The sequence below is a fragment of the Mycteria americana genome, chromosome 5 (genome assembly GCF_035582795.1).
Source record: "Mycteria americana isolate JAX WOST 10 ecotype Jacksonville Zoo and Gardens chromosome 5, USCA_MyAme_1.0, whole genome shotgun sequence".
NCBI lineage: Eukaryota > Metazoa > Chordata > Aves > Ciconiiformes > Ciconiidae > Mycteria > Mycteria americana.
In genome coordinates this window covers 64,043,857-64,068,887 of record NC_134369.1, presented here as the reverse complement: position 1 = coordinate 64,068,887, position 25,031 = coordinate 64,043,857, and the positions used below count along the sequence as shown (strand labels likewise).

At 49.7% G+C, this 25,031-nt stretch overlaps 1 protein-coding gene across 8 annotated transcripts in view; it reads right to left on the bottom strand.

The window, feature by feature from the left end:
- Positions 1-24,266, bottom strand: part of INF2 (inverted formin 2) — a 42,622-nt gene extending 18,356 nt beyond the window's left edge. For 6 of the 8 annotated variants that reach the window (XR_012776014.1, XM_075503705.1, XM_075503704.1 and 3 more), the window contains exons 1-8: positions 24,161-24,266; positions 6,812-7,220; positions 5,298-5,413; positions 4,603-4,762; positions 3,735-3,768; positions 2,536-2,677; positions 2,285-2,426; positions 788-1,753 (exon numbers count right to left, since the gene is read on the bottom strand). Coding sequence is in view for 6 of the 8 variants with exons in the window: in XM_075503705.1 (XP_075359820.1) it covers positions 788-1,753; positions 2,285-2,426; positions 2,536-2,677; positions 3,735-3,768; positions 4,603-4,762; positions 5,298-5,413; positions 6,812-7,205 (1,954 nt within the window). In the remaining 2 variants the exon portion in view is untranslated. Of the gene's footprint in view, positions 1-787; positions 1,754-2,284; positions 2,427-2,535; positions 2,678-3,730; positions 3,769-4,602; positions 4,763-5,297; positions 5,414-6,811; positions 7,221-12,629; positions 13,022-24,160 lie in introns of those variants that run through there. The other 2 variants (XR_012776015.1, XM_075503707.1) reach the window with 2 other exon arrangements.
- Positions 24,267-25,031: the final 765 nt, after the last annotated feature.

The window sequence follows — 25,031 nt, the reverse complement described above, 5'->3', positions numbered from 1 at the left end:
TTCCTCCATTTTTCAATCAAGCCTCCTTGTATAATGCTGGCTATAGGACTGCCTGAATTAATTCCCACTGCACTTTCTTAAACATCGTTTTAAAAAAAAAAAATCACTCAAACGTGCCTGTAGAAGTCTCTACTGAAATAATCCCAACAATTAACTGCTCCTGTGATTGAAAACATGCCTTATTTAGACTTCACCTATGCCACCTTCCATGCAGTGGATGCCTTGCTTGTCTAGGACAAAGCTGACGTTGCCTGTCCTGGCTTCTTCTCACATTTCATGCTTCTCTTTGGATCCACTAGGACAGGGAAATGTAACCCAAAAATCAAGAGACAAGTCAATAATTCTGCTGGCTCTAATTCTTTCAGTGTCCTTCTTGAACTGTGATGTGATCCTTACCTGCAGTCTTACTCATGACTTTAATATACCCAGATGCAAGTATAGATGAACTGGGGAACGAAAGTCTGGGGAACCCAGATCAGAGCCTGTTGAGAACTCAAGCCTAAGGCATGTCATGGTGGATCAGGGAAATATTCCCATCCGTCCCCCTTCTTTTAATTTAAATGTATTTTAGTTATAAACAAGCGGTTCCAAACTACTGGTTCAGTGCGAATGGTTGTTATATTAAATTAGTAGTTTCATGCCACTTTCATTTATTTAAGCTCTGCAGGTCAGATGTAATGGAAATCAGGGAAGTTCTGTATCTAAATGGAGTCAACCACATCTGACAAACTCAAAGACCCCTGGGTCACCCCTAAAGCAGCAGTGGCTTTATGACAGAAGCACCCACCTCTCACCACGTTGGAGGGCAGCTTCTGCCAGTTCAGCTTCTTCATTCTCAACGTTGGCGTCTTCACGGTCTTGCGGGGAGGCCTGCCCGAGCCAAGAGGGCAGCTGAATTGGGAGGCCACCACGGCTTCTATATGATCTCCTGCCATGCCAGGCAGGAGGGGTGGAGGGGGAGGGATGCCACCCATGCCGGGCAATGGGGGTGGAGGGGGAGGGATGCCACCCATGCCAGGTAATGGGGGTGGAGGGGGAGGGATGCCACCCATGCCGGGCAATGGGGGTGGAGGGGGAGGGATGCCAGCCATGCCGGGCAATGGGGGTGGAGGGGGAGGGATACCCACCATGCCGGGCAATGGTGGCGGAGGAGGAGGGATGCCCACCATGCCAGGCAATGGTGGCGGAGGAGGAGGGATGCCACCCATGCCAGGCAATGGGGGTGGAGGAGGAGGGATGCCCACCATGCCGGGCAATGGAGGTGGAGGTGGAGGGATGCCCACCATACCTGGCAATGTGGGTGGGGGTGGAGAGATGCCCCCCATGCCTGGCAGTGGGGGTGGGGGTGGAGGGATGCCAGGGAGTGGAGGGGCTGGAGGTGCATTCATCATGGGGGACGTGGGGGTCATGGCTGCTGTGCCAGAGGGTGGGGGTGGAGGTGGTGGGGGTGGAGGTGCCGGGGCAGGAGCAGCGTTGGGTGGAGGGTTAGATGTCTCTGGCAAAGCAGAGCAGGCTGTGAGCTGGGATGACGAGATCTTTTCGTTGGCGGGTGGCCCTGAGGGAGGTGCTGGTGCCTTGGAGGGGTTTGATGATCCCGCTGGGGTCCGAGCTGCACGTGCACATGGCTCTAGCTCAGCCTGGATGCCTCCATTCGCACTCCCAGACAGCCGGTTTTCAGCTCGCTTTTGCTTGTTGGGATGTTTCTTGATAGATAACAGCCTCTCGATGACTTCTTCAACTGTGTTACCTTGGACTAGAGAAACAGGTTGGGGTCAGAGAAAGGGATGGGGCCTAAAGGTTGGTTCACACTATTCAACCCTCACCAAGCAGCAGATCTGGAGCCACAGAGCCCACTCCCTGGAGTCACTTTACACAACTGCACTTTCAGCTTCCAGGCAATTTGCTTCCCATGGTCCTGGCCCATAAACACTGTTTTGAGCATGCCTGCCAGCAAGACTAGCCAGCACCAGCAGCAAGATGCCAATGAGGACAGATTCCCCCTGACTCCCATGACCCAAAGCTCAGGGCTTAACCATCAGAGTGAGAGCGTGAATCCCAAGACCACTGCTAAACGTGGCCAGTTCTCGCTGGCATCTGCATGGCTGGGGCTTTGCATCAAGACTTGATGCTGTGCAGCAGGTGTAGCTTTGTCCCGGCTTCTGTTCAGCTCTTAGCAAATCCCATAGATTATTTCTTGTGCATTTGGGAAGGACTTTTGTGGGCACTGGGTGGGACAAGGAAAACAAGAGGAGAGTGCAAGGCTGGATGGATACGTCATTCTTACTGTCATTTGCGAGCAAAAGGGCTCTGTTCACTACCGCGTCCAAGGACTCCCACAGAAGGAGGCTGGAGTGATGAGATGGTTCCAAGTGCAGCAGGCTCTGGAGGATGGACAGCAGCTGGATGGAGACCGGAGAGCGGCTTACCTGGAAGACAGGGCAGCTTTCCATCACAGCAAGGCTGGTTCCAAGCAAAGTGTGTTAACTTTGCCATTGCGTGACTTTGCAAAAGGGCCCCACGTGAGGGCCTACTTACTTTATTGAAGAGAGATGAAAAGACCTCATGATGATCGTTCATGTTTATCCCATCACATATCTTTAATAATTCCTCATCATCTTCTATCTTGAACTCCTCAAATGTATCACACTGGATAAGCAGATCCTCCTCCTCTATGTCTCTGCAATATTACAGCATTCATTTTCACTGGAGAGCCTTTTCAGATGATTGTTTTTGTTTAAATGTCTCTTATCTCTTTGCCTCTCAGACTCAGCCAGTCGGTGTGGAAAGTACCCAACTCTGCCTTATTTATAAAGGATCAAATGCCATCAGTGCATCCTTTCTTGAACCGAATGTACCTCTTTCTACAGTCGACACATACAAATGAATGGGACTTTTCATGGCATAACTTGGCCCAGTGTATGCTTTGTATGGACTTCTCCTTGAAGCTGTAACAACAGAGTGGCATTTCTACCTTTTTGAAACTGGGCCACCTTCTTCTTTTTTTTTTTTAAGGTCAAGACAAATTGAAAATATTCCAGTGATGTTTCTGTTTGAAAAACTTCCTTCTCTGTTACTCAGAATTGGATTTAAAAAAACCCAAACACTCTAAAGCCAACTTTTTCAGCACTCTTGAGACTACTCAGTGCAGGAACTCTACCCTTGCTAGTTGTCAGTATTGAAAGATCGTCTCTTCCCTAATTTTTATGGGGCTGAATGGAGCAATTCCAGTTACATGGATAACTGCAAGTCACATATAATGCATTCTAGAATTTATCATGGGTGTTTCTGACAGAACATCATTTTTAAATTAAGAAAAGGAAAGACAGGTATGTCCAGATACGCATTAGTAAAGTGTCTTAGCTGGATGCTTCTGGGACCCACACCAGCAGTGAAGGGGTTTGGATACAGCAAGCTGCTCAGTGAGCCCACAGCCTGACTGGAGGTTCTGTCCCAAACGCAGCCTCAATGAGGATGTCGCTGAGCCTTGCTCCATCTGTGCCCAGAGCCTTTGTCAATGCCATCTGCGCCAACAGCTGTCCCCGTGACACTGCGGCTGGCGAGAGCACCTTCGCACTGGCCTAATGCCTCTGGTTCCTGTGTACCGGGCGCACGCTAGCGTGGCCCACGCCACCTGGGTACGCTTCACACGACTGAAGGCTGATAAGTATTGACTTCCCACAGCTACGTTACTGTGAATCTCATTTATAAAAGAAAATTTAAACAGTGATCCTTACCTTAGCTTGTCTAAAATATCCAACAGCTGAAGCCCTGGGAGAACAAAAAAAGAGATATATTGGCATTATGACCTATTTGGCACTGATCTATTATCATCTTTATATAACAGTATGCTCATAAACATTTTTTTCAGAGAGAAAAAGTGAAAATATCTTCAGATGGATCTGTCAAAGTGGGTAGGGTCATCTGGTAAATGGCAAGACCCATGGTACACATGTCTGCAGCTGGGTGAACCACTGCAGCATCCCCCTGGAGTTACTGAAGGACACAGGCACTTCTGGGGCACGAGTCACCTCATTCCGAATTAGACATCTAAAATCAGTCAGATAAACGGTGTGGTCAAATGTCCTCTGCTCTCCACAAAGAGAAATGGAGCCCAGGCTCGCCAGCTCGGATGCGCACATTACGTGAGGTGAATCCTACCAATGGTACCTAGGATCCCGGTATTCAAGCAGTTGGAAAGTATTTCTGAATCACAGGGCAGCTTCTGTGGCTCAACGGAGTAGACTCAGGGCAAAGAAACCTTATCTACTCTTATGAGGAGTTGCAACATATGCAAATGTGGCTACATCTTAAGATGGTTGGTTATAGAAATGTATTGAATAAGCTCAAGTGATACAGTGCTGCTGGGATTCCAGAAAATATCAAAGCTATGGGAAAGCAGCAAAGTTAAAAAAAGCTGGTTACAGAAAGGTTGTTGAAGAGAATAGAGACCAAAAGAAAAAAAAGAAGGAGTCTGACTTTAATATTTGCAGTTTTGCTCCCCAGCCCTCTTTAGTCACCTTATGGTGACTTTCACATGTGAAAATAAAACTGCTTGGCAACTGATTTTCTCCAAAGAAAGTTAGGTGCAACGAACATCCTTACCTATGAACTCGTTTCTGATTTGTGTCCTTGTTCTTAGCTCTTCTTTCCCCAGTATGATGGCATTGATAGCACTCAGCAGTGTCACCATGTATGGCACATTATCTGTGTTGGAGAGCTCGTTCATTATGACGCTGAATCGATACTGCTGGTTCTTCACACTCTGTTAATAACACAAGTGATATTTCTGTTCAGACAGTTCAGAAACATCTACCACTTTGGTGCAGGCTCTCAGATGGGATTAGCATCTTAAAACCTCTCAATTTATCCCACTGTGCACAAGACAGGAAGATACAGGTAAAAGCAGCCCTCCTCCATTACGCAGCAGGATCTGGTTGGCAGAGAAAGTCAGTGAAACTCCTCTTGGATCCCTTTACGCTTTCTGAGAACTGATGCACCTACTTGAGCTTGTGGCCAGTGAAAGCCATGGACGTGGCTCCATCTGTTTTGCTAATCTGGTAGTGCTTTTCCTGCCAGAAAGGACCTTGGGGTTGGCAGTCATCTGTCCTGACAAATCACAGAGCAGCACTGTGGACTTATGCTGACCAAATTTCCTACAGTTTTCACCTTATAAATGCCTGCCTCTCTCACCAAAATGATGCAAAATGACCTTCATTCCCAGCCCTTTTCTGTGGTACATGGATCTATCTGCATGGATCAGAGCAGAGCCGTACCTCCTGCTGCAGCCCAACACTTGCCTTATAATGGTCCAGGGCATCCAAAGCCAAAGCATGGCCATCTGATGAGTAAATGCACAGTGCAGCCAGGAGCTCAAATACTTGCTTTTTGACCATGACATTAGTTGTGTCAAGTGCTGGAGGAAAAAAACCAAACCAAAACAAAAATAATTTATAATGACATTAATGTTCTGAATCTCAGTGTTTTCTGCTACATGGCTTATGACCAGTGGTAGAAAAAAGACTGAAGGAGTGGAGCCACTACATGGAAGATGGGAAGAGAAATATCCCAATGTATAGATTCCCATCCCAATAGCATTATGTGATAGTAAATTCTAGCAGGAACAGTAAATGCTACAGGTACCATACTGACATTTTGGTGCTGCTTGTAGTTATTAATCTCTTCCATGTACCAGTGGCATGCTGCAACAGCAGCCAAGATCGCAGCACTCACAGTCACACATTTTATTTCCCATTTTCACATATGGGTATTTTCTAGAACAGCAGATGAAACATTTTCTTCAATTAATGAGACTTATTTTTAGTGCAGAAACACCCAATATGCATATCAAGTAGGCCAATTGTCCTAACCAGTCCCCATGTATTCCCTTTTTTCCACTACTCTTTCTCTGTGAGCCCTGAGAGCTGAGAGGGAGCGGATTAGACCATCTTATTTTTCCTTTATTAGTGCACAAAGAAGCTCGACCACTGAAAAGCCCAGGGTGCCCCCCTGTTTTCCACAGCACAAAAATGCCAGCTCTATATTTCACACTGGTTAAGAAAATGCAGGGTGGAGAGGAAGGAAGAGGACTTCAAAACTGAAGAGGGGAGCAAGCTAGCTTTCAGACTAAATGCATTTAAAAGAGCTATTAATAAGGGTTTCTGGGCACAGCTGTGATCTCAGCTCTGTGGAGCAGCACAGAAGTTATCCTCCCAGCACCACCATCATTAAGTGCTGTACAATAAGTTCTAGGAGATGCCCTGATGAGTTTCATGCCTAATGACGAGCCAAGTGAATGGCAGGAGAAAGTAAGTGGTATTACCTACCACCTTCTAGAAGGACCAGAGTGAGCAGCACAGAGAATGGGCTCTCTTGAGTCTAAACTATGCCACCCTCCCTCCTCTTTACAGGCTACAAGTCCCCAAGCCCTTTCAATTCCTCTCCCTCTGCCCTTGGGGCTCACAAAGACTAAATAGCAAATGAAACTGAAGGGAGCAAATAGCAAACAACTACATAGCAAACAACTGAAGGGAGACTTCTCATGCCCGCATACAGCTAAGGCTGGGTTTATCCCTGGCTTCTCAGTGAACTATGAAGGCATTTGTGTGGAAATGAGCCCATCTAAATAGCATTGAGTGGCAAAGGCAATGCCATTTCCAAGCAATATCATTTTAAAGAAGAAAATGATCTCTCTCATTAATCAGTTGTGATCAACAACTTGCAAGAAACCTGGAACAGGGCAGGAGGATAAGCAACAAAAGTGTCCCCCCCCCCTGCTGCAAGTGATGGGTGAAGCAGGAAGATGTCTTCTCACCTTGGAAGAGTTTTCTGACATAGCCCTCATTGCTCACAATGTATTCGATGCCTTTATGGGAATTCATGACTGCTCGCACACAGTTAATGCAGGTGAGCTGAAGCAAGGCATCAGAAATCCTGGCCACTCCTCGCCCGGACAGCCTGTCCAGGGCCTCCAGGAGGAGGTCCAGCCCACACAGCTCCAGGAACTGGACCATCCAGGCATCGTCGCTGTTCTCCAGCCGCTTCTTCAGCCCAGAGTAGTTCACCACCGACGGCATTTGCAGGAGACGGATGCACAGCTCTGGCTCTGCATTTTCTAGATTGGCCTCCGACTGGTCGGTCTCCTGGGGTCCAAGTTTCTCCTTCAGGGCAGCCCACTTCTTGTGGGCACCTTCCTTTTTGATTGACATCGTGAACAGTTTGCCCTGAAAGAAAAAGAAAAGACAAAGTGAGAAGTTTGTTCTGGACTGACCAACAACCCTCTGGCAGCCCCGGTTCTCCTCCTAGCAATCGGGATGTAAAACTCAAGTGCAGCAGGTCCCTGCTCCTAGGCCAGCTCTCCCGCACGCAGGGCACACACTGGAACCGGTCCTCTGTTGAAGAAACTCAATATATCCCCTCCTTAACCACACACATTACACTCAGGCCCTGAAAACTCTGTAAAGAGACTCTTAGCACATCTAAGCCAGCAAATACAGCTTTAAAAGTAGCCAATTTACAGCAGTCAATAGCCACTACCTACTTTCATGCAGCAAAAGGATAAGGTTGGAAGCGGCATTATCAGCTCTGAACTCCTTATGCCCATTAAACCACTTTAAAATCTCACTGCGCTAGAGAGGCTGTGCAGTTTCTAAGCATTTGTAATGGGATGGAGAAGTCATTTTGAGCATATCCTGCTCATAAGAGCATCCGATTACCCTGTTATTTTTTGCTTTTGCTTCTTTTGACTGATGCAGAGGTTAGTTTTATAGCACTCACTTAATCTCTTCCTGTCTGCTGTAATAGCAAATACGTTTGCAAAATGCGGTGCTTGTGCGTGATAATGTGAGAGCCCGACAGGTTGCAAGCGGAGGAACGGCAGCGGGAGACTATGAAAACAGCAGTGCGTCTTTTCGGAGACGGGGAGCATCTCTTCAAGGCCCATCTCCCTGGGGGACACGGCCTGTCTCAGGCACCCGTTAGCAGCAAGGAGGGTGAGGAGCTGATTCAGCACAGAGAAATAGCAAAGCCAAGTCTAATTAACCCTTGGTGCCAAATTTTATGTTTTTAGGCAGGATCCTTATTTTTCAGACCAAGATCCTTCACCCTCCTGCCTGGGAGGAGGAACCCACTGTCCGGGACTTTTTACCTCTGCACAGGGGATGGGCACAAACCCAAGGGCTGGCAGCGGGGCCAAGCCCTGGCTCACTGGCTGGGACTCGTCCCTGCTCTTGGCTCTGCCGTAGCCCAGGCTCTTTCCTCTCCCCAAAGAGAAAGCGTGCACCAAGCAGAGAATCTGGTTTTGGGCCCTGTGTGTGCGGAAGAGCTTCGTGGTCCCAGCGGGTGAGAAAGCCTGCGAGCGGCCACTGGAGGAGGACGGTCCTGCTGGCTCACGCCCGGGCTCTGCCCTGCCCGGAGCTGTGCCGGGGCTCGTGCCGGTCAGCTGAGGGGCTGCAGAAGTGGCTGCCGACCGCAAGCTCCCTCTCTCTCGGTCTGCCTTCTTTTTATACTCAGCAAATCACTTTTTTTACTTGCATATGGCTAAACATTTCTTAGCAAACCCAATAAGAAAGCGGGCTGGCTTTTTGCTCCCAGTTGTACAAATACTTCATTATATATCGTACCAACTACAGAAAGTCAGAGAGATTATAATAGCATTAGTGACCTTAGGTTTAGCTGATTTTCGAAAATTAAGCTCAACCAATGCAACAGGAGACAGGAAATACCGACAGAGCATCCTGTTTACCAGCTGAATTGTTCTGAATTATCCTTTCCTCCCCACCTGCTCCACACAGATGTGAAGCGATGAGAAACAAACCCAGGCAGGTACCTCTCCAATCAGTACCAGCTTGTGTTTTTATGCACTAAGCTGAACAAATTGGATTGATTAACTATTGTCTCCCACAGAGAGCGCACACTTTTTCTGGGGAAGAAAAAAAGACGGCTAACGTATCTAATCGTAAAAAGGGAATAAAGTAAATTGGAGCTGTACTATATAAATGGAAAGGAAATAAATATGGAGAAGACCGCAGAACGAGTTCTGCAGATGGTGTGATAAATCTGTTTACAAACACAGATATGAGTGATATATTATGAATGCAACATCTTTCCATATTTTCCACGAAGCACAGTGTTGCAAAGCCAGTCAGATATACATCTTTAAAGGGCTGGTAGTTTCACTTTTTATCTCTGACCATAGGAGCTTATTGGCAGGTAAATGATCTCAGCAGAGTGAGACAGATAAGGGATTAAAATGGAATGCATGTATCTGGCTGTCCCACAGGGGCCATTTAGACTATGCTGGCTGAGGAAAGGAAAGTCCCCTGATGAAAACGAGACAAGGCGTTAGACTTAAAAGGCTGAATACATCTTGCCTCCTACCAGTAGAAGGGAATGGGGAGCTTTGCCTTTTTCTGCCCAGGCCATTGCGGAGGATGCGATGGTGGAAGCAATGTCCCCAGCCTCTCTGTCCAGCCGTGCTTGCGGCACCCATGGTCTGCCCTCCCCAGGTACGCGCTCAGCATCGGTGCTGAGCGCTGCTCCCGAGGGCACGTCCTGATGGGGCATCTGTGCTTCCTGCTGTGGGGACACCCACAGCCCGTAACCTTCACTGAGATAAATGCAACCCTCTCCTCGTCTTGCTTCTCACCCTCAGAGGCTGGTTAGGCCTGCTGGGGAATGACAACTAAAGAAGCATCAATGTAAAAATACTCTTAATTTGAAGAGTTTCTTTGGGAAACATAAAGGCATCATAAAGGCTGCTCGTCCTCTTGCACCTGGCCACAGCAACATTGCGGTTCATGGTGCTAACTTTTTGGATCATTGGGTTTGCAAAGCTGTGGTGTTCCCTGCCTCCACCCAACCCAGTTCATAAAATTTCTTCCTCCGTTGTTTTTGAATCAGGTGCTTCCCAGATGCAGATTTCTGTGTCCCTCTGTCCTTCAAGTCAGCTCCTAGGGAGATGACATCTGTGGGAGATAACTCAGGGCATGTCAATACTTTCTCCATCCTGTGAAGCCGTGGAGAACAGAGCTGCACAGCACAGCTTTCAGTCTAAACTATTACATGCCTCCAGGATGACATGGATCACAGCAAGGACCTGAGGACATGTAAAAAGAGATTTCTCAGGGCAGCCAAGTATAATTGAGTGAAAACAAAAGGGAGAAAAATTACAGGCCAAAACCATTCCGATTTTTTTGGAGCAGCCCCGCTGCCCGTGCTGGAGGATGGGGGGGTGCGAGGGGGAACAGCAGCCCCTTGCTGCCCTTTGACGAAGTCTGGTCTCACGTGCTGCCCTCACCGTCCTCCGCTTCCCTCCGCAAGGCTGCTGGGGCACACCGACCGCCCCTGAGAAAAGCTCTTTTTTTGCTGCTCAGCCCCTCCTCCCTTCCATGCCTGTTCCTGGCACTCAGGAGCCCGTTCTGCCTGCCTGCCTGCTAATGATAGGTTTTGCTTCTGGGTAGTTCCAGTTTTCACTCTGCCGCTGGGAATATGCCGAGCCTTTGTATTTTGCAACATGTCAGACTACTCAGTCACTAAAAAGAAACAACATCCTGGCTTTGTGCTTTCCAAAACCACTTCAAGAAGTGTGATGGGTTTGTTCCTCCTCTCCTCTTGCTTTCATTTGTACTATTGTGTTTTCACGTGCAGCATCTGAACAGCTCGCATACATACAGGCTAATGAAATCATCCTCCCACGTGCCAAAAGAAGTGGGGGGGGACCACAAACCTCTATTTGAGAAACCAGCCTGACCCCTTGGTGTGGGCCCATTAGCATTGGTAGGAACCGGCAGCGTTCGTAGTCTCCCAGGGGAGCCAACGGTAAGGGTATGGTGGGAAATGGAGGCGTGCAAAAAAAGGCACGGTCTGCCCAACAGACCCTGCCTCAGCACGCAAACCAGCCACTGCTCCATCCTTTTTCTGCCATAGCCAGTAGCCTCAGTCACCTTCAGATCTAGGTATTCTTGATCCTCAGCTGTATCAGAGGCAAGAATGAGTGATTTATGCTTAAAAAATTAAAAGGTCTTGGAATGAGTGCCCAATCTTGCTCTGCGCTACTGCAGAAGTTCATGAAGTCTCCAGCCCGCTACGCTTTGCTTTGGCACAGCCCGTGTGTGAGGCAAAGAGGAGCTCCCACACCGCAGCCCGGGTCGGCTGTGTCCTCAGAGGTGCCGCGTCGTTACAGGGAGCGTTTTGTCCTTAGCAGACGAGGGAGCAGGGACACGCAGCCCGCTGCGGCCGGCGGGCAGGAGCTGTGCCATCCACGCACTGGCCGGTGGTGGCATGGGGCTGGCAACGGCGTCTTCTGGCAGCAAACTCCCAGAAAAGGACTTCAGTGCAGAGACAAAAAGGACCGTGGCCATACTGGTATAAATGTATACGTATTTTGCCAGTATAGCTTATTCTTTTACAACGAAAGGAAAAACACATTGTCCTGATTCAGTCCCATCCACCACTAGTAGGATGCTGTGTGCCAGCACAGCTTCTCTCTCCTGGGCAAATATAAGCTATGTTATGGTGAGATGCCTTGCACAAGTGGTAAATGTGTCCATTCAATATGTATTGGTAGTGGTGGGGTTACACCGGGATTAACTACACCGGTAAAAATAATCACCAGTGCCTTCTTCCTCGCCAGTAAATAAACAAGTAAATAAATCATCAGGCTGCTACAGGTACCACATACAAATCAAGCTCAAGTGAGACGCTCAAGGATGTTTATGTTAGGATCTTCAGTGGCATCTAAAGCCTTATTTATATTTAAAGGTTGCACTACCTTAGCTTTAAATGGGTTTGAAAACATTCTTCATTACAACAGTAGCACTGTCTGAGACGCTCAATAACCAATTTACCTTAACCCGGTAAGCCAGGTTTAAATCAGGTTGGTGCAGCTATCAGACCTTCGCTTCAGAAACGGCCACTGCCACCGGGGAGACCTAGCCAGAAGCAAGGCGCCAGCCTTCCCTATCTGTTTGAGTGCCAAGTCAGCCAAACCAATTTAAAAAGCTTTCCACGGTGGACATGAGCCCTGCGGCATTGTCGCACGCTACCACAGGCCTTCGGAGGCACGGCGGATTTTGGGTCGGAGGGATGCCGGGTGGTAGCCAGCACTCGCCCCATGCAGAGGGTGCTGGCTCCCAGCTGCGCTGCAGCAAACGGGACTGCAAAATCTTCAGCCCGGTCTCACCGGGGCTTCCTCCCCGCTGTCGTTTAGCAGACCCACGGGAGCCAGCGAGGTGGCCTGACCCCAGCCAGAAAGGAACGGGACTCAGGTCTGGATCCCATGAAAATCCTAACGGGGCATAAGGCGGGTCTGGAGGTCCCCCCGCTCCCTGCTCCAGCACCCGTAAGCCCCAGCATCCACTCTACAGCAGTGATTCCAGCATCATTCGGCATTTTGAGATGCAATTTATTATTATGATTTGGGATACACGTGAGAAGCAGAAACTGTTACCCAGCAACATGGACAATGCAGTGGTAACTTTCTAAGACTCTCCTGGTTCCCACTTAATGGGAAGCTGTCACACAAACAGATATTACGAGAGCCAAAAACCTTTTATTGCTTTTTTGTTTGTTTTTAAACACCTCCACAGGATGCCACAAGGACAGAGAAAATGGACAGAGGAAAGAATTCCTACCTCAGAGCTGAAGCCAAATTATTCTCTTGTCTCTCTCGCACGAAGGATCCTTCTTGACCGGCTCCCCAGCCAGCTCATTTTCTCCTTCTCTGCCAAGCAACCTTCAGTCAATAAAGTCTAAATCCCTGAACGAGCGTGTCTGCAAATCGCACGCTCTAAGAAAGTTCAACAGGATGTCGGTGTCTGATAGCATGTAAATGCCAGTCTTCGGAAAGGTGCAAGCAAGTGACTTTTCTGTAGCCTCCAGGAAAGGCATTTGCATGTCATTTGTCACCCCCCTCATTCACTCGGCGCTGGCCACTGCGAAGGTGACACTTCCCCATGGGCTGGGAAGGAGGGAGCCTTGCACTGCACTGCACATCCATCTGCCAGCACGAGAAAGCACGGGGTGACTCAGAGCAAGGAAATGATCAAAGCAGGGAAATGATCTGGCAAAGGAAAGGGGGGGGGGGGGGGGGAAGAAAATAAAAAAAAGAGGAAGAAGGATGGCTGGGGCGGCGGGGATGGAGAGTGCGGGGGTGGCAGGCGGTGGGGACAGCCCCTTGCACCTTGTATCAGCCATGCGGGGTTTTCTGGCTTTGTGGCACCAGGGCTTTAAACCCTGCAAGATCTCAGAGGTCTCTGAAATGCTGGGAGGGCCAGGACAGCTTAAAATAAGGAGGATGTCCGACCCAAGGCTGCTCACCCTGCGACTGACAGCCAGGAGAGGGGTGGCACAGCAAAGGTCGGAGGCTCAGGCAGCGACGCTCTGGGCAGGGGCTCGATGATGGGAATCCTGCTCTCACCAGGGCACCCCTAAGGTCCCGCTGAGCTTCGGTCCAGCGTGACTTTTAGGGGCCGAGCAGGCTCTGAAGACTTTAAAAGTTCTTTTAAACAGAAAACGTCTCTGCGCCTTTCTGGTTGAGATTTCACGTGGAAACTAGTTTGTGAGCCACAGCTGTAAAATGCATCCATTCAGCCTCTCGGGAAGTGTTACCCAAAAGCCAGTTATTACTAAATTGTGAATATTTCAACATGGCCCATTTTAGCAGAGACCTCCTGCCTGGCTCAGGGTAGCAGTTAGACTTCAAATACTGGGTTTTTTCTTACTCCATGAGGCCTCTGCCCTGAATTGAACCCCCTAGATCAAAAGTTGGAGCCCACAATAAGTTTTCCTGCCTTGGTGGGGAAACTCAACCCCAGTGTACACAAGCACAGCTCCACCAATATTAGAAGTACACTGACCTCTCTGCCCTTCGGTCCAAATTCAGCTAGCCTTTAAAAGACGAACTTGGCCACGTGCTTTCTAATTAAGGCAGTTTCACCATAACAATGCAATGTCCAGGGAAATGACTCTGCACAGCTCCCCATCCTGCTGTAGGAAGCGCTCTGAGGGCGTGTTTATACAATCCAAGACAAACATTAATTCATGATGGGTTTTACATCGGCGAATGGATTTCACTTTATGTTACGTGCACTCCTGATGTGTAATCCTCAAGTCCTCAAAAGATTAGTTGCTAACCTGGTTCTGGGGAGCAGGATGGGGCTCACAGCAGGTTTTGGGGAAGAAAATAAAAAGTTAAGAGAAAAAAATTCCTGCAAAGAAGGACTGTTGATGTTGCAAATTCTTGTCCTCGCAACCATGGAAGAAATTTAAAGGGCTATCAGCTCCCATCAGATTTAATCTGAAGCCTGGACATGTGAGACACGCCAGAAATGTTTGTGTTCTTAGAAAGGCTGCATCATCTCCCATGTAAAAACATAAGCAGAAGCAGAGAAATTGGGCTAAAAAGCAGAAAAACCAGCTCTAGGGCTGCAGTGTTCCTCTGCGGGCCCCATGGCACAGCAACAGGAGTGGCAAGGGGCAGCAGCTGAGAAAAATGAGGGGGTTTGGATCCCAGCTCCTGCTCCCAGCTCGTGCATCACTTGTGCTGCTTCCAGGTGTTTGCAGGCCTGCCTGGCTGCTGCAGGCAGCTGCCCGCACCCTGGCCCCGCTCTAACGCCAGCCTGGGTGGGAGCAGCTCACGGCCAGACGGATGCTTCTGCACCCTGCGAGCTCAGACCCCAGCCGAGGTTCGTCGACCCGACTGTCCGTAACTCGGCCCTAGCGAAGGCGTTTGCTTTCCACGGCACGACCGAAAGAGTCCACGCACGGGGCTGGGGCTCTGACGGAATGCTTTGGGCACTGCCTGGGGAGCGAGGGTTTCCTCAGCACCCCTGGCCTCCTCTTCCTCTGGAGGAAGCAGCGGCAGCCCCATGCTGATGTGCTTGGAGAGGGGTGCCGGTGGGGAGTCCGAAGGCTTATCTCCCAGGAGAGCCGAGTGCTGTCCTGGGGAGCAAAGACTTGCCCCCTAACCCACAAGGATGTAGGATGTTAAGGGCGTAAATCCTTTTATGGATCCATCCCTTCATGTCTGAGCTTCTGTCCCAGCAACTTTGCTTTCAGGTTGCTCAGAGAGGGCGAATGGTTTTCCCCCAGCGAATCAGCCCAATTTTACCCCGATTTTCTAGCAGATGATTTGGTGGCCCTCTGAATAGTAATTACATCAAAATCAGACAGATTAAATCAAGAACTGAAAGTTCAGTCCCATGTTAGGTGAAGAAGAGCCGAGACCCTCTACACCTCCAGCATCGCTCTGCTGCCTCTGGATCGCAGCGCAGTGCCTCCCCTGCCCACACGGCAGGTCCACAAAATGCAGGAATCTAATTAAATAGAAATAAATACATCCCATTTTCCCTTACAAATTAGATTATTCCTAATTACAGCAATCAGTGTCTTCTCGCTGCTCTACATTTACGTGACAAATCAGCTCCCGTGCCAGTGGTTTGTCTTGCAAGTTGTGTCAAGGATTTTGGAAAGGAGACACCCAGCTCATTTCTGGCTCACAGGGAGAGATGCCAGCCAGAGGTCTGCTGCGATGGCTCTTTTTAGATTATCCTGCCTAAAATGCCTAGTATCATCTGCTACTAAATAACTAAACATCAGCACAGCCAGTATTCAAGAATTACAGGTATAATATTCGCCTCTGCATCTCTGTAACCGGCTTGTTGGGTACTGAGGGTCCTATGGAGCCAATGAAGACAACCATGTCTTTACAGGGGAAAAATTAATGAAAAGGGGTTTGGCAAGATGAAGACATAAAAATGTAGGGGGAGAACGCAATCCTCCCCCTGCCCACAAGGCAAGGAAGGCGTCTGGCCTTTGCAGCATGACCCTGTGCTGCGGGGACACCGGGAAACACCAGAAGAGCTGCTGGGGAGCAGATGGGGTGGGCCAGCGATGCCCTTCCCAGGCACCGGGAGAGCAGAGTGAAAGCAGCCGGTTTGCTCCCTCCTTGGGGAGCAGCTTCCTGAGCATCCTCAGGAAGTCGCGGGAGCAAGACGGGAGCTGCAAAGCTGACTGCTTGCTCTTCTGCTTACTGAATTTCTCTGCTCTTCTTGGAGACTGAACACCCCTCCAGCCCTCCCGTCACAGACCAGCTCTCTGACTGCTTTTCTGCTGGATACATTCACTTTAGATGATGCTATAAGGAGAAAAAAGACCCCAAAACCTTCTGAAGTAGTCTTTATCTGATGGATACTTCAGATAATGAAAATAAAGGACTCTGCTACTGCCAGCACATGCATATTTCCTGGAACTTGGTATTTAATGGGGTCGATCTGCTTTAAACATTCAAAACATTTGCTCTGCAGCTCTTCTGGTAGGAAGATTCTGCAACAAAAAACATCCTGTTTTGGGGAGGGTGCTTCCAGCTGGGGAGACTACTCCCTTAACCGTGGGGAACTCGGTGCTTTCTTTGGACAGGCAATGACAAAATTTTCTGTCAAAAACCAAAACTGCACCAGCAAAGGGCACAGACCCATGCACGCGTTTCTAAGGGATGTATGTGTTCCCAAGCACAGGCTGACTAAAGAGCCTGACTCTTATTCAGTTTCTTTCTCCTGCATACATATATTGCACCCATGCCGAGGTTGCAGGGGAACCTCTTAGGAATTGCCAGGATGAAGGCTGCCCAGGCGGCTGCACTCTGCTCCTCGCACACACGCTGGTGCTGCAGTAGTGGGAAGATGTAATTACAGAAAAAGACCTTTTGAGCCCTGCCCCGGAGGGAGAGAGGTACGCAGGGCCTGTGCTGGTTTTAGCCATACTCCTCCTGCATGGGCACAAACCCTCCTCGCTTGCACAAGGATGAAGATCTTTGGGCGGGGAATAGGTCTTCCCTGAAATCTGGTGACACAGGAGGTCTGCAGGGGAAAGGGTTGTAGGCACCACTAAGCCAAAGAGCTGCTCAGATCAACATTTACGGACTTCCCTGCTGAAAAAAGCCATGGAGACACCAGAACGGTGCACAAGCAAGCAGCTTTTCCCAGCTGTTCTCCAAAGAGGCTGCAAACGCGACTCCCTCCTATCGAGATCAGCTTTTCCATTCAGCTGCTGATGAATCATGGTGGTTGGTATCTCACCTGGTGAACAGCCCGAGAGCAAACATCCTGAACATTTTTGTTCAGATAAGGCTGAGCATAGCCAGGATTCCTAATCGCACAGGCAAAGCATATACCATACACGTTAAGGAGAACAGACCCAGATACTGCCAGGTACTTTCCTGTAAGCTTGTCTGAATACGGACGTTATTAAGAGTAACCAGAGAACATGCTCGGCTACTAATTCAAAAAGTTAAGCATTTGAGCCATTTAAAATAAATTCTTGCACAGAGCAGAAAAGTGGCTTAGCATGATTTCGAAACTAATCCACTCCAAAGATGCCTTCAGACTATTTTCTCTACTGCTGGGTGAAAAAGTTTGAAGTCCCTGTTTTATAACGCAGTAATCCTAGAACATTGGCTGGCTTAACCCTTCACTGTGCTACAGTACTTGGTCCAGCTGTTTCAGGAGGACGTAAAGCTGTCAGTCCTAAAAAATCTCTTTCCAGTTCTAACCCACAGTCTTGGTATTAATGTGAAAGGATTTTAATATGGCCCAACCAGCTGGAGGTTTATGATGAGATATTCTCATGCTGGGGCAAAATGACCTTACTACACGTAGGTCTAACTTACATGCAGGGTATCTTATACCAACCCTTTGATCTCTTTTAGTTTTCCCTATGTAATATTTTAAATCACTTTAGAAACAAGTAGTTGATATTGTTTTTTTCTTTGCAAAAAAATCAGTTGTTCAGTCATATGCTCAGGTTTGCATTAGTCCAAACAGCTGCAAGTGCTTTACGCCAGCCGAGCATGTGGCTGTCATGGATCTTCAAGAGAAAAATCACTATATTTGTCTGATAAATAAATATACGGCTAATATTAGGATATCATTTTATAAGTGATTCATCTCTACACATATGGCTTGCTCCAACACTTGCTTACAAGTGTTATCAGAACAGGGGTTTGTGAATTGCAGGCTTGTAAATCAATTTAGCTTTGTGATAGTCCTTTCCCTTACCTTTCTTCTGGATAAATAGAGGCCATATTTAGGGCTTGGCAATGGTTGCGTAGGTTCAGTGCATTTCCAGTAATGGAAATAACAAACCCCAGAATTTATCTCTAGGCTTATAAAAGAAGCCTCAGGACTAGGTAAATACAAAATAACTCATTAATATTGGACAGCTTGTTCTGAAATGTGGAACTACAGCCCATTGGTGCATAAACAAGTGAGCAGAGCCAAGCAGGCTGGAAAGCAGCCTTCAGAGGAAGAAATGGAGCCGCTCAGCCAGGCTTCGGATGCAAGCTACTGGGGGAGCCGGGTGCCACATCAGCATGATGTAAACCAGAAGGGAAACAAGTTATAAAACCTATCAGGGAACAAAAATATTTGTTCCGCAGTTCACCTTCATGGCGGGCTCAAATTTGCACCACTTGTCATATAAGACAAGAACAAGACACGTTCACAAATACTTCCTAAACTGCAGAGCCCACCGCTGAACTGCCACGTAAAAATCACAACCCAGGTTTTCTTTTTCCATGCAAACTCTTTTGCTCCAGCTCGGAGCACATTTGCTTTATTGCATTGTACAGGCAGCTGAAAGTTAAGCCGACCAACTCTAAAGGATTTCTTTTTTTTTTTTTAAATAGCAGAAGTAATTAATCTGCTTCAGAGAATGAATCAGTCTTTTCTGAGCTAGAAATGCACAAAGGAGGAGATTGTGGCCATTTCTGGGGCGGGAGGGAGGCTTACTCACACAACCAACGCAGCAGAGGCAGCCGGCCAGGGTCCACGCCTGTGGGCAAAGGGGGGCAAACCCCAAAGCCGACCCCAGAACCCCCCAGTGCCACCCCGTGCACCTGGGGGACCCGCTGCACCGGAGGGAAGGAGCTTGGCGCCGGGCAGCAGCGCTGCAGCACGGCTGGAAGAGACGGGCCAGTGCCAAACTAATGGCATGGGGTGGGCTGTGCGGCTTTGCCTCTCCTCCCGCAGCCCCCTGGGTCCCATAGCCAGTCCCTTCACCCGCACAGGGGTTGCACCCGCTCCTCGGAGTAAACTCTTCGGCAGCAGGGACCATCCTTTTATTTAGGTGAAGCACCTTGATCTGGGTCAGGCGGTGGGAAGAGCTGATTTGCCACGGCTTGGTTTCTTGGCGGGCTGTGGGATGAAAACCATCGCTCACAAGAAGCTGCTGCCTTGTACTATGGGACCTTCTGTTTCCACCTGGGGCCTCTGTCAGAAAATAACGCTAACGCTTAGCTCGCTGCTTTCAGCGAAAGCCGCACAATGACTTAACAGAAAAGCAGGATGGATGAGAAGTAGACAGTTTCCAGATAGGGGAAACCAGCACAACAGAAGCAGCACGGAGATAGCTGCCTTCTTAAAAATAATGCAATTTAACTGACAGTGCGGAGGGTAACAAAGTTATTCCTTAGCTACACCGACACAAACAGAGCTGCTTACTGAATTTATAAATAAATAAATAGAAATGATGCCATTCTCATTCATCGACTCAGGGAGAGGACAGGGGCTCTGCTGCAGCCCGGGGCTGCTGCCGCTTCCCTCCCTTCGTCCCCTCCGCCTGCCGGGGCAGGCTGGGGAGAGGCTGTGTCCCCAGCAAGGGCCACGCTCGCCGTGCAGCCCCTGGGACAGGGACGGGGCTGGCACGTCCCCCGTCCGGCACCGGCCCTGCTGGGGGATGAGGGGGACCAGGTGGCCCCGATTCCCCGTGGAGAGGCTCGCTGCAGAGCAGACGGGAGCGGAGCAGACCTGCGGGTCTCCAAATTAATCTGACCTCCGCAAGGGCAAAATCACCAACATTTTCCATTTTAAACTACAACTAAATTTAGAGGTTTTATGGTTGCAGGGTTCCTCCTTTCCCACACTTTCCTGGAGCGATCTCCAAATTCCTCTGCTGTCCTCACTCGTCAAAATGTGACTCAGCTCTCCCAGCTGGAAAAGTGGAGACCCACGCAGCCCCGAGGTGGCCTGCTGCCATTAGTGATGTCCTGGGTCGGCATTAACCGTCAGCTTGGGAGCAGCAGAGGCAACAGAAGGCTTTGCAAGTCAGATTTGGGGAGAAATCAGTATTACTGAACCTGCGGGTACTCTGTGAGCAGCTATGCAACCTATCAACTGGAGTGTCTCTCATGTCCCTTTTGGGAAAGCCCTCCCAGCACCAAGGATTGACCAAGGACACCTGCACAACAGACTCTAATGGAGCAGCAATGCAAAGACCAAATTCCTCCTCTGCCCTTAAACATTCCCCCAAATTAATACCATATACACCTCAGCCGAGGCAAAATAATGGTCATGGTAAGAAAAACAAATGGGAAGTCAATGCAAAATAGCACCATCTGGTGACACCTACTACAACCATGCCAAGTTCAACATTGCGCCCTACCAACTACAAAATTTGGCAGCTCTTCATTCGCCTTTACTTTTTTTACTGGACATAGTGCTGGAGCAATGTCCCTTCTGAAGTGAGCTGTTACTTTCAGGATACTAAAACATTTTGGAATTGGCTGAGTGACTCCAATGCTGGGATGAGGACTCCATCCACCAGCTCTCAGTCTTCCTTCTGCCTTTGCCCAACCTCCTCTATCAGCTCAGCAGGTTTCCCAGAGCACCTCGAAGTACACCATCAAATGCTACAGAGCTTTTTGCAAACACTATTGCTTGCTTAAGATTTTCATTGATCTGTGGCTTCAGCATTCCCAGCACTTTGAAATGTCAGCTCAGGTATCAAACGAGTAGAAACAGCTGAATCTGTGAACAATACCTGTTCATTACATCAAATAGAAAAACTATCACGCTGTTAGACCCTCTCCTGATGCTTTCCGCAGATGTGAAAGGGGCTAGGTTGACAAAATGGCAACAAATGTTCACCTGCCACATTGTACAACCACTTACTTTTAACTGCAGCCACTCTTGTAGATGCCAGGCTATGACTCGGGGGCTCATGAGCTCCACACCCCCTCTTCCTATTTGTTTCTACATTCAGCTCCATAAAATTGGCTCCTCGTCTACCGCTGACGACATCTAGTAGCAATCACAAGGCTTGGCCATTGCTCACTAGTTATTTTTTCCTCGGAATAAGGAACCAGACCATACTTGCCCTTGACGAGGATCCTGAGTGGCACTGAGAAGCCGCACAAACGTAGCGAACCCTTTTTTGAAGCGTTCCTGTCTTGTGCTTCGTTCCAGTTCATACAGCACGCCTGCAGAACTGGAACAACTGGAATGCCGTGACAACCCCACACCAGACCTACCAGCATGATGCTGCCCTCCGTTAGAAGGAGAAAGCCAAGGCTCAAAATTTGACGTAACTCTTTTCCTTCTCCCAATTTGGTCTTAGCATCTCCGTGGACAGCACAGGACCCAAGAGCTCTCTGTATAATTAAAATACAGATTGTTTGCCCACTCTGTTGCAGCACTTGGTGCTCTCAGTGCTTTTTCTAGCCACTGGGAGATGAAGGCAGCCTCTGCAGCACAATGCTCACAAGCACTGTGTGATAAACTGCTGCACATGCAATGCTGAGGAACACTGGAATAAACTTGAGTTTGGTGGATAATACCAAAGGGATTATAATATATTAGGTCAGAAACACGTAGTCATTCTCGAGCCTCCCTCCTGCGCTGAACACCAGCTGCAGGGCTGTACCTAGCTTCTGCAAAATATGTAGCTGTTTTTCACCCAGTTAGATAAAAAGCCACGTACAATGTTAACGAATGGAACAGGGATAACTCCTTGTGATGTGTTTGTCCGCACCTACCGACTGCAGTATTTTGCACCGAGAAGAGCTGGATTTGTTCAGTGCCACTGTGTGATCCTATGAGTTGACTTTGTTGATTCAGTGGGTGGTATTTCCTCTGAATCATTATTGATAGACCTTATTGCAAATATTAAGAGTGAGGATATTCACCTGGGAGTTAAATCTGAGCTCAAATCTAAGCACTGAGTTTGTCTGATGTTCCCCCAACTGTTTCAGCTCTACGAATATTGTTCACTGCCTAATCTATGGCATTGTGTTGCTACCCGCTGCCGAATTACTCCCATCTTCTACTCAGGGCTGGTTACGGTACAATGGTGGGACTAAAAATCTCTCATCAACAGAATAATCATTGAAAAAAAATAATAATTGAAGACATGGAAGTAAATGGGGGGGGAAGAGGGACAAAATGCAACTTAGTTTGCTTTGATAAGAACAATTTTCTACTCAGTTGCTCTGGGAAACCTATCCGGCATACCTGGCACACAAGAAAGGGGTAGAGTTCAGCTTCCAACACATTTGAAGCACAGCCATTTGCTACACAGCTCACAGTAAAACCAGGAGTTAAGCCACGAAAGATGAAAATCTATAATAAATAGGGTACAGACCTAAAAGGATCGGACAGCCAGTCCCACAGAAGGGGTCAGTCTGGCAAGTTCTAGCGTGTTTGGCATTGCACAGCAAAGAGAGAAACATGCAACTCCTATTTCTACACTGATAAGAGACAAAAGCATCAGACTGGGAGAACTAAGCAATCACAGCTCAAATACAAAGTAAGAGAAAGCCATATATTGGGGGAAAAAAAATATAATATCAGTTCAGTAAAGTTAAGAAACTTCCCAGGAGACCAGGAAGAAATGAATTACAGTGGTGTGCAATAAGGGGTAATATCATTCAGTGCTTTGATTTGCTGACCTGCCGGGTCCCTTCCTGTCCTACATTTAGATTATCTTTTACACAATGGTCTTGAACACTGCTTGCATTTTTGAAGCAAAATTCTTGGACAAGAGCCTAGAATGGGATTATTAACTTATAACAGGACAAAAAAATCACATATGCTCATAGTTTCCTGCACCCCCCCCGCCCCGCCCACAATTTTGGCAGCCACTGCTCCTCTGTGTAGTGGAAAAACAAGCTTAAGTGGATGGAAGAGAAATGAGATTAGTGGCCAGACAGCCCAAATTCTGAGCAAGTTCAGTAGGAAGACTGCAACCTTACTGTAACTCTGCTGACTCCAACTTTTCTTTTTAACTGACTTAGGCCAAAAGTTTCCTCGCAGCCTACCAGGAAGCCTGATGTGTTTTACAGCCAGCAGGTTTACTCAGAGAAATTCCGCAGTCTTACGAGTCTGAGAAAAACAACATACAGTTCACAATGCCCATCTGGTATGGGGAGGGAGGACCATGAACACCGTTTTGGGGTATTTCTCCTAAGATTGTGTATCCAAGCTCTCCTTCCCCGCCCCCAAGCTCTGGAATTCAGCTCCGGGTGCTGATTTTGCAAGAAGCCACTTCATCATTGCAGAGTTATTGAGCAAATGGGAGGAGGAGGCACGAGAGAAGTATGTGAGTAAACCTGGGCAGGACTTGGGAGACCTTGTCCGAAAACCACTGGATAACAGAATCTTTCAAAATAAAACCCTAAAACCGGCCCAGCCCCGGGAGCAGACACAGCAGCCACACGCTATACGCTAGTAGATGTACTGTCACACCCAGGCACAGCAGGACCACGTCCCGCCTGCACATCACACTGTCACACCTGATCTGGACCACGTTGCACCTACATGTCATACCGTTGCAACTGCAATCAGGACCATGTCGCACCTATACATTGCGTAGTTGCACCTGCGATCCGAACCACATCCAGCCCGTATACGGTATCTTCGCAACTGCAACCCGGACCAAATCCCACCTGTATGTTGCATCGTCGCACTTGCAGTCGGGACCGCGTCCCACCTGTACATCGCGCTGTGGCGCCTGCAATCCGGACCGACTCCCCGCTGCCCGCTGGGCTGGCACACCGGCAGTCGGGACCGCGTCCCGGCGACGCGCTGCGCTGCACACCTGCAGCCAGCCCAGGTCCCCCCTACGCCTCCCCGCCGTCGCACCCGCAATCCCCCGGGCCGCTCAGCCAGCACCCCTCCGCAGCGCCCAGCAACACCTCCGAGCAGCCAGCGGGGCTGCCGGGCGTCCTTCCTCCCTCGCTACGACCCCTTCTCACCGGCTGGGACCGCGGGAGAGCCGGGGGGAGGATGCCCAGCCGGGCTGCAACCCCGGCGGGGGGGAAGGATTCAGCCCAACTTCTCCCGACCGAGGGGACCCCGCTCCCGCCATCGCCCCCGGCGGGGCTCAGCCTTACCGCGGCGGCCTCCTGCGGGCGGCGGGCGGCGAGGCGCGGCGGGCAGCGACCCTCCGCCGCCGCCCGCAGCCGCCGGGCTCTGCCCGCCCGCGGGAGCCGCGCCCGGTTCCGGGGCGGAGCGCGGGCGGCGCGGCGGGGCGGGGGGGGTCCGGACCGGCCCCGCCGGGGAAGTTTCTCCCCGCCCGGCGAGGGGTCGTGCCGCGCCGCCCCCGCCCCGGCGCCCCGCCGGGGGTATCCCCGACCGCAGCCCCGGCCCCCTCCCCCGGGCTCGCCCTGGCAGAGGCGCGGGCAGAGCCTCCCCGGAGGAAGGCCCCTCCGCGGAGCCAACGTGCTGCCTCTCGCCGCAGAGGGGTCCTGACCCCCCCGGGAGGCCTCCCCTTCTTCCTGTCGCCCGTGGGCATCCTGAAGGCAAGCGCTGCCTCCCGCCCCGGCAAGAGGCGTCTTGCAGCCCGAGCTGCTCGTTGCCCCGGCGTGTGCACCCCGAGCCCGGCGAGGGGTCCCTCTCTGTCCCGGGAGAGGGCTTGAGCCCTCTCCGGGGGCTGGGAGGTGAGTGGGGAACCACGAAAGCTGGGCAGAGGCTGCCCCGGCGGTCAGAGACCCCAGGGACCCTGCGCCCTCCTCTAGGGACCCTGCGCCCTGGCCTCTGCAATTGAAGCGCTTCACTTTACGCATCTGTGGAACGAGGGGAGGGATGCCTGTACCTTTAGCAAAATGCATCAGCTCTACAGATGAGCAGTGAAACGGTGGAGTTAAGCCTACATATTATCAGCCAAGTGGGGAGAGTTTGGTGGAAAAGTTTGTTTCCCATCGTGGGTCAGGAGTGCTGTCTCCTATAGGCATTAGGGGCCAGTCTCGGTTCTGCTTTGAGGCA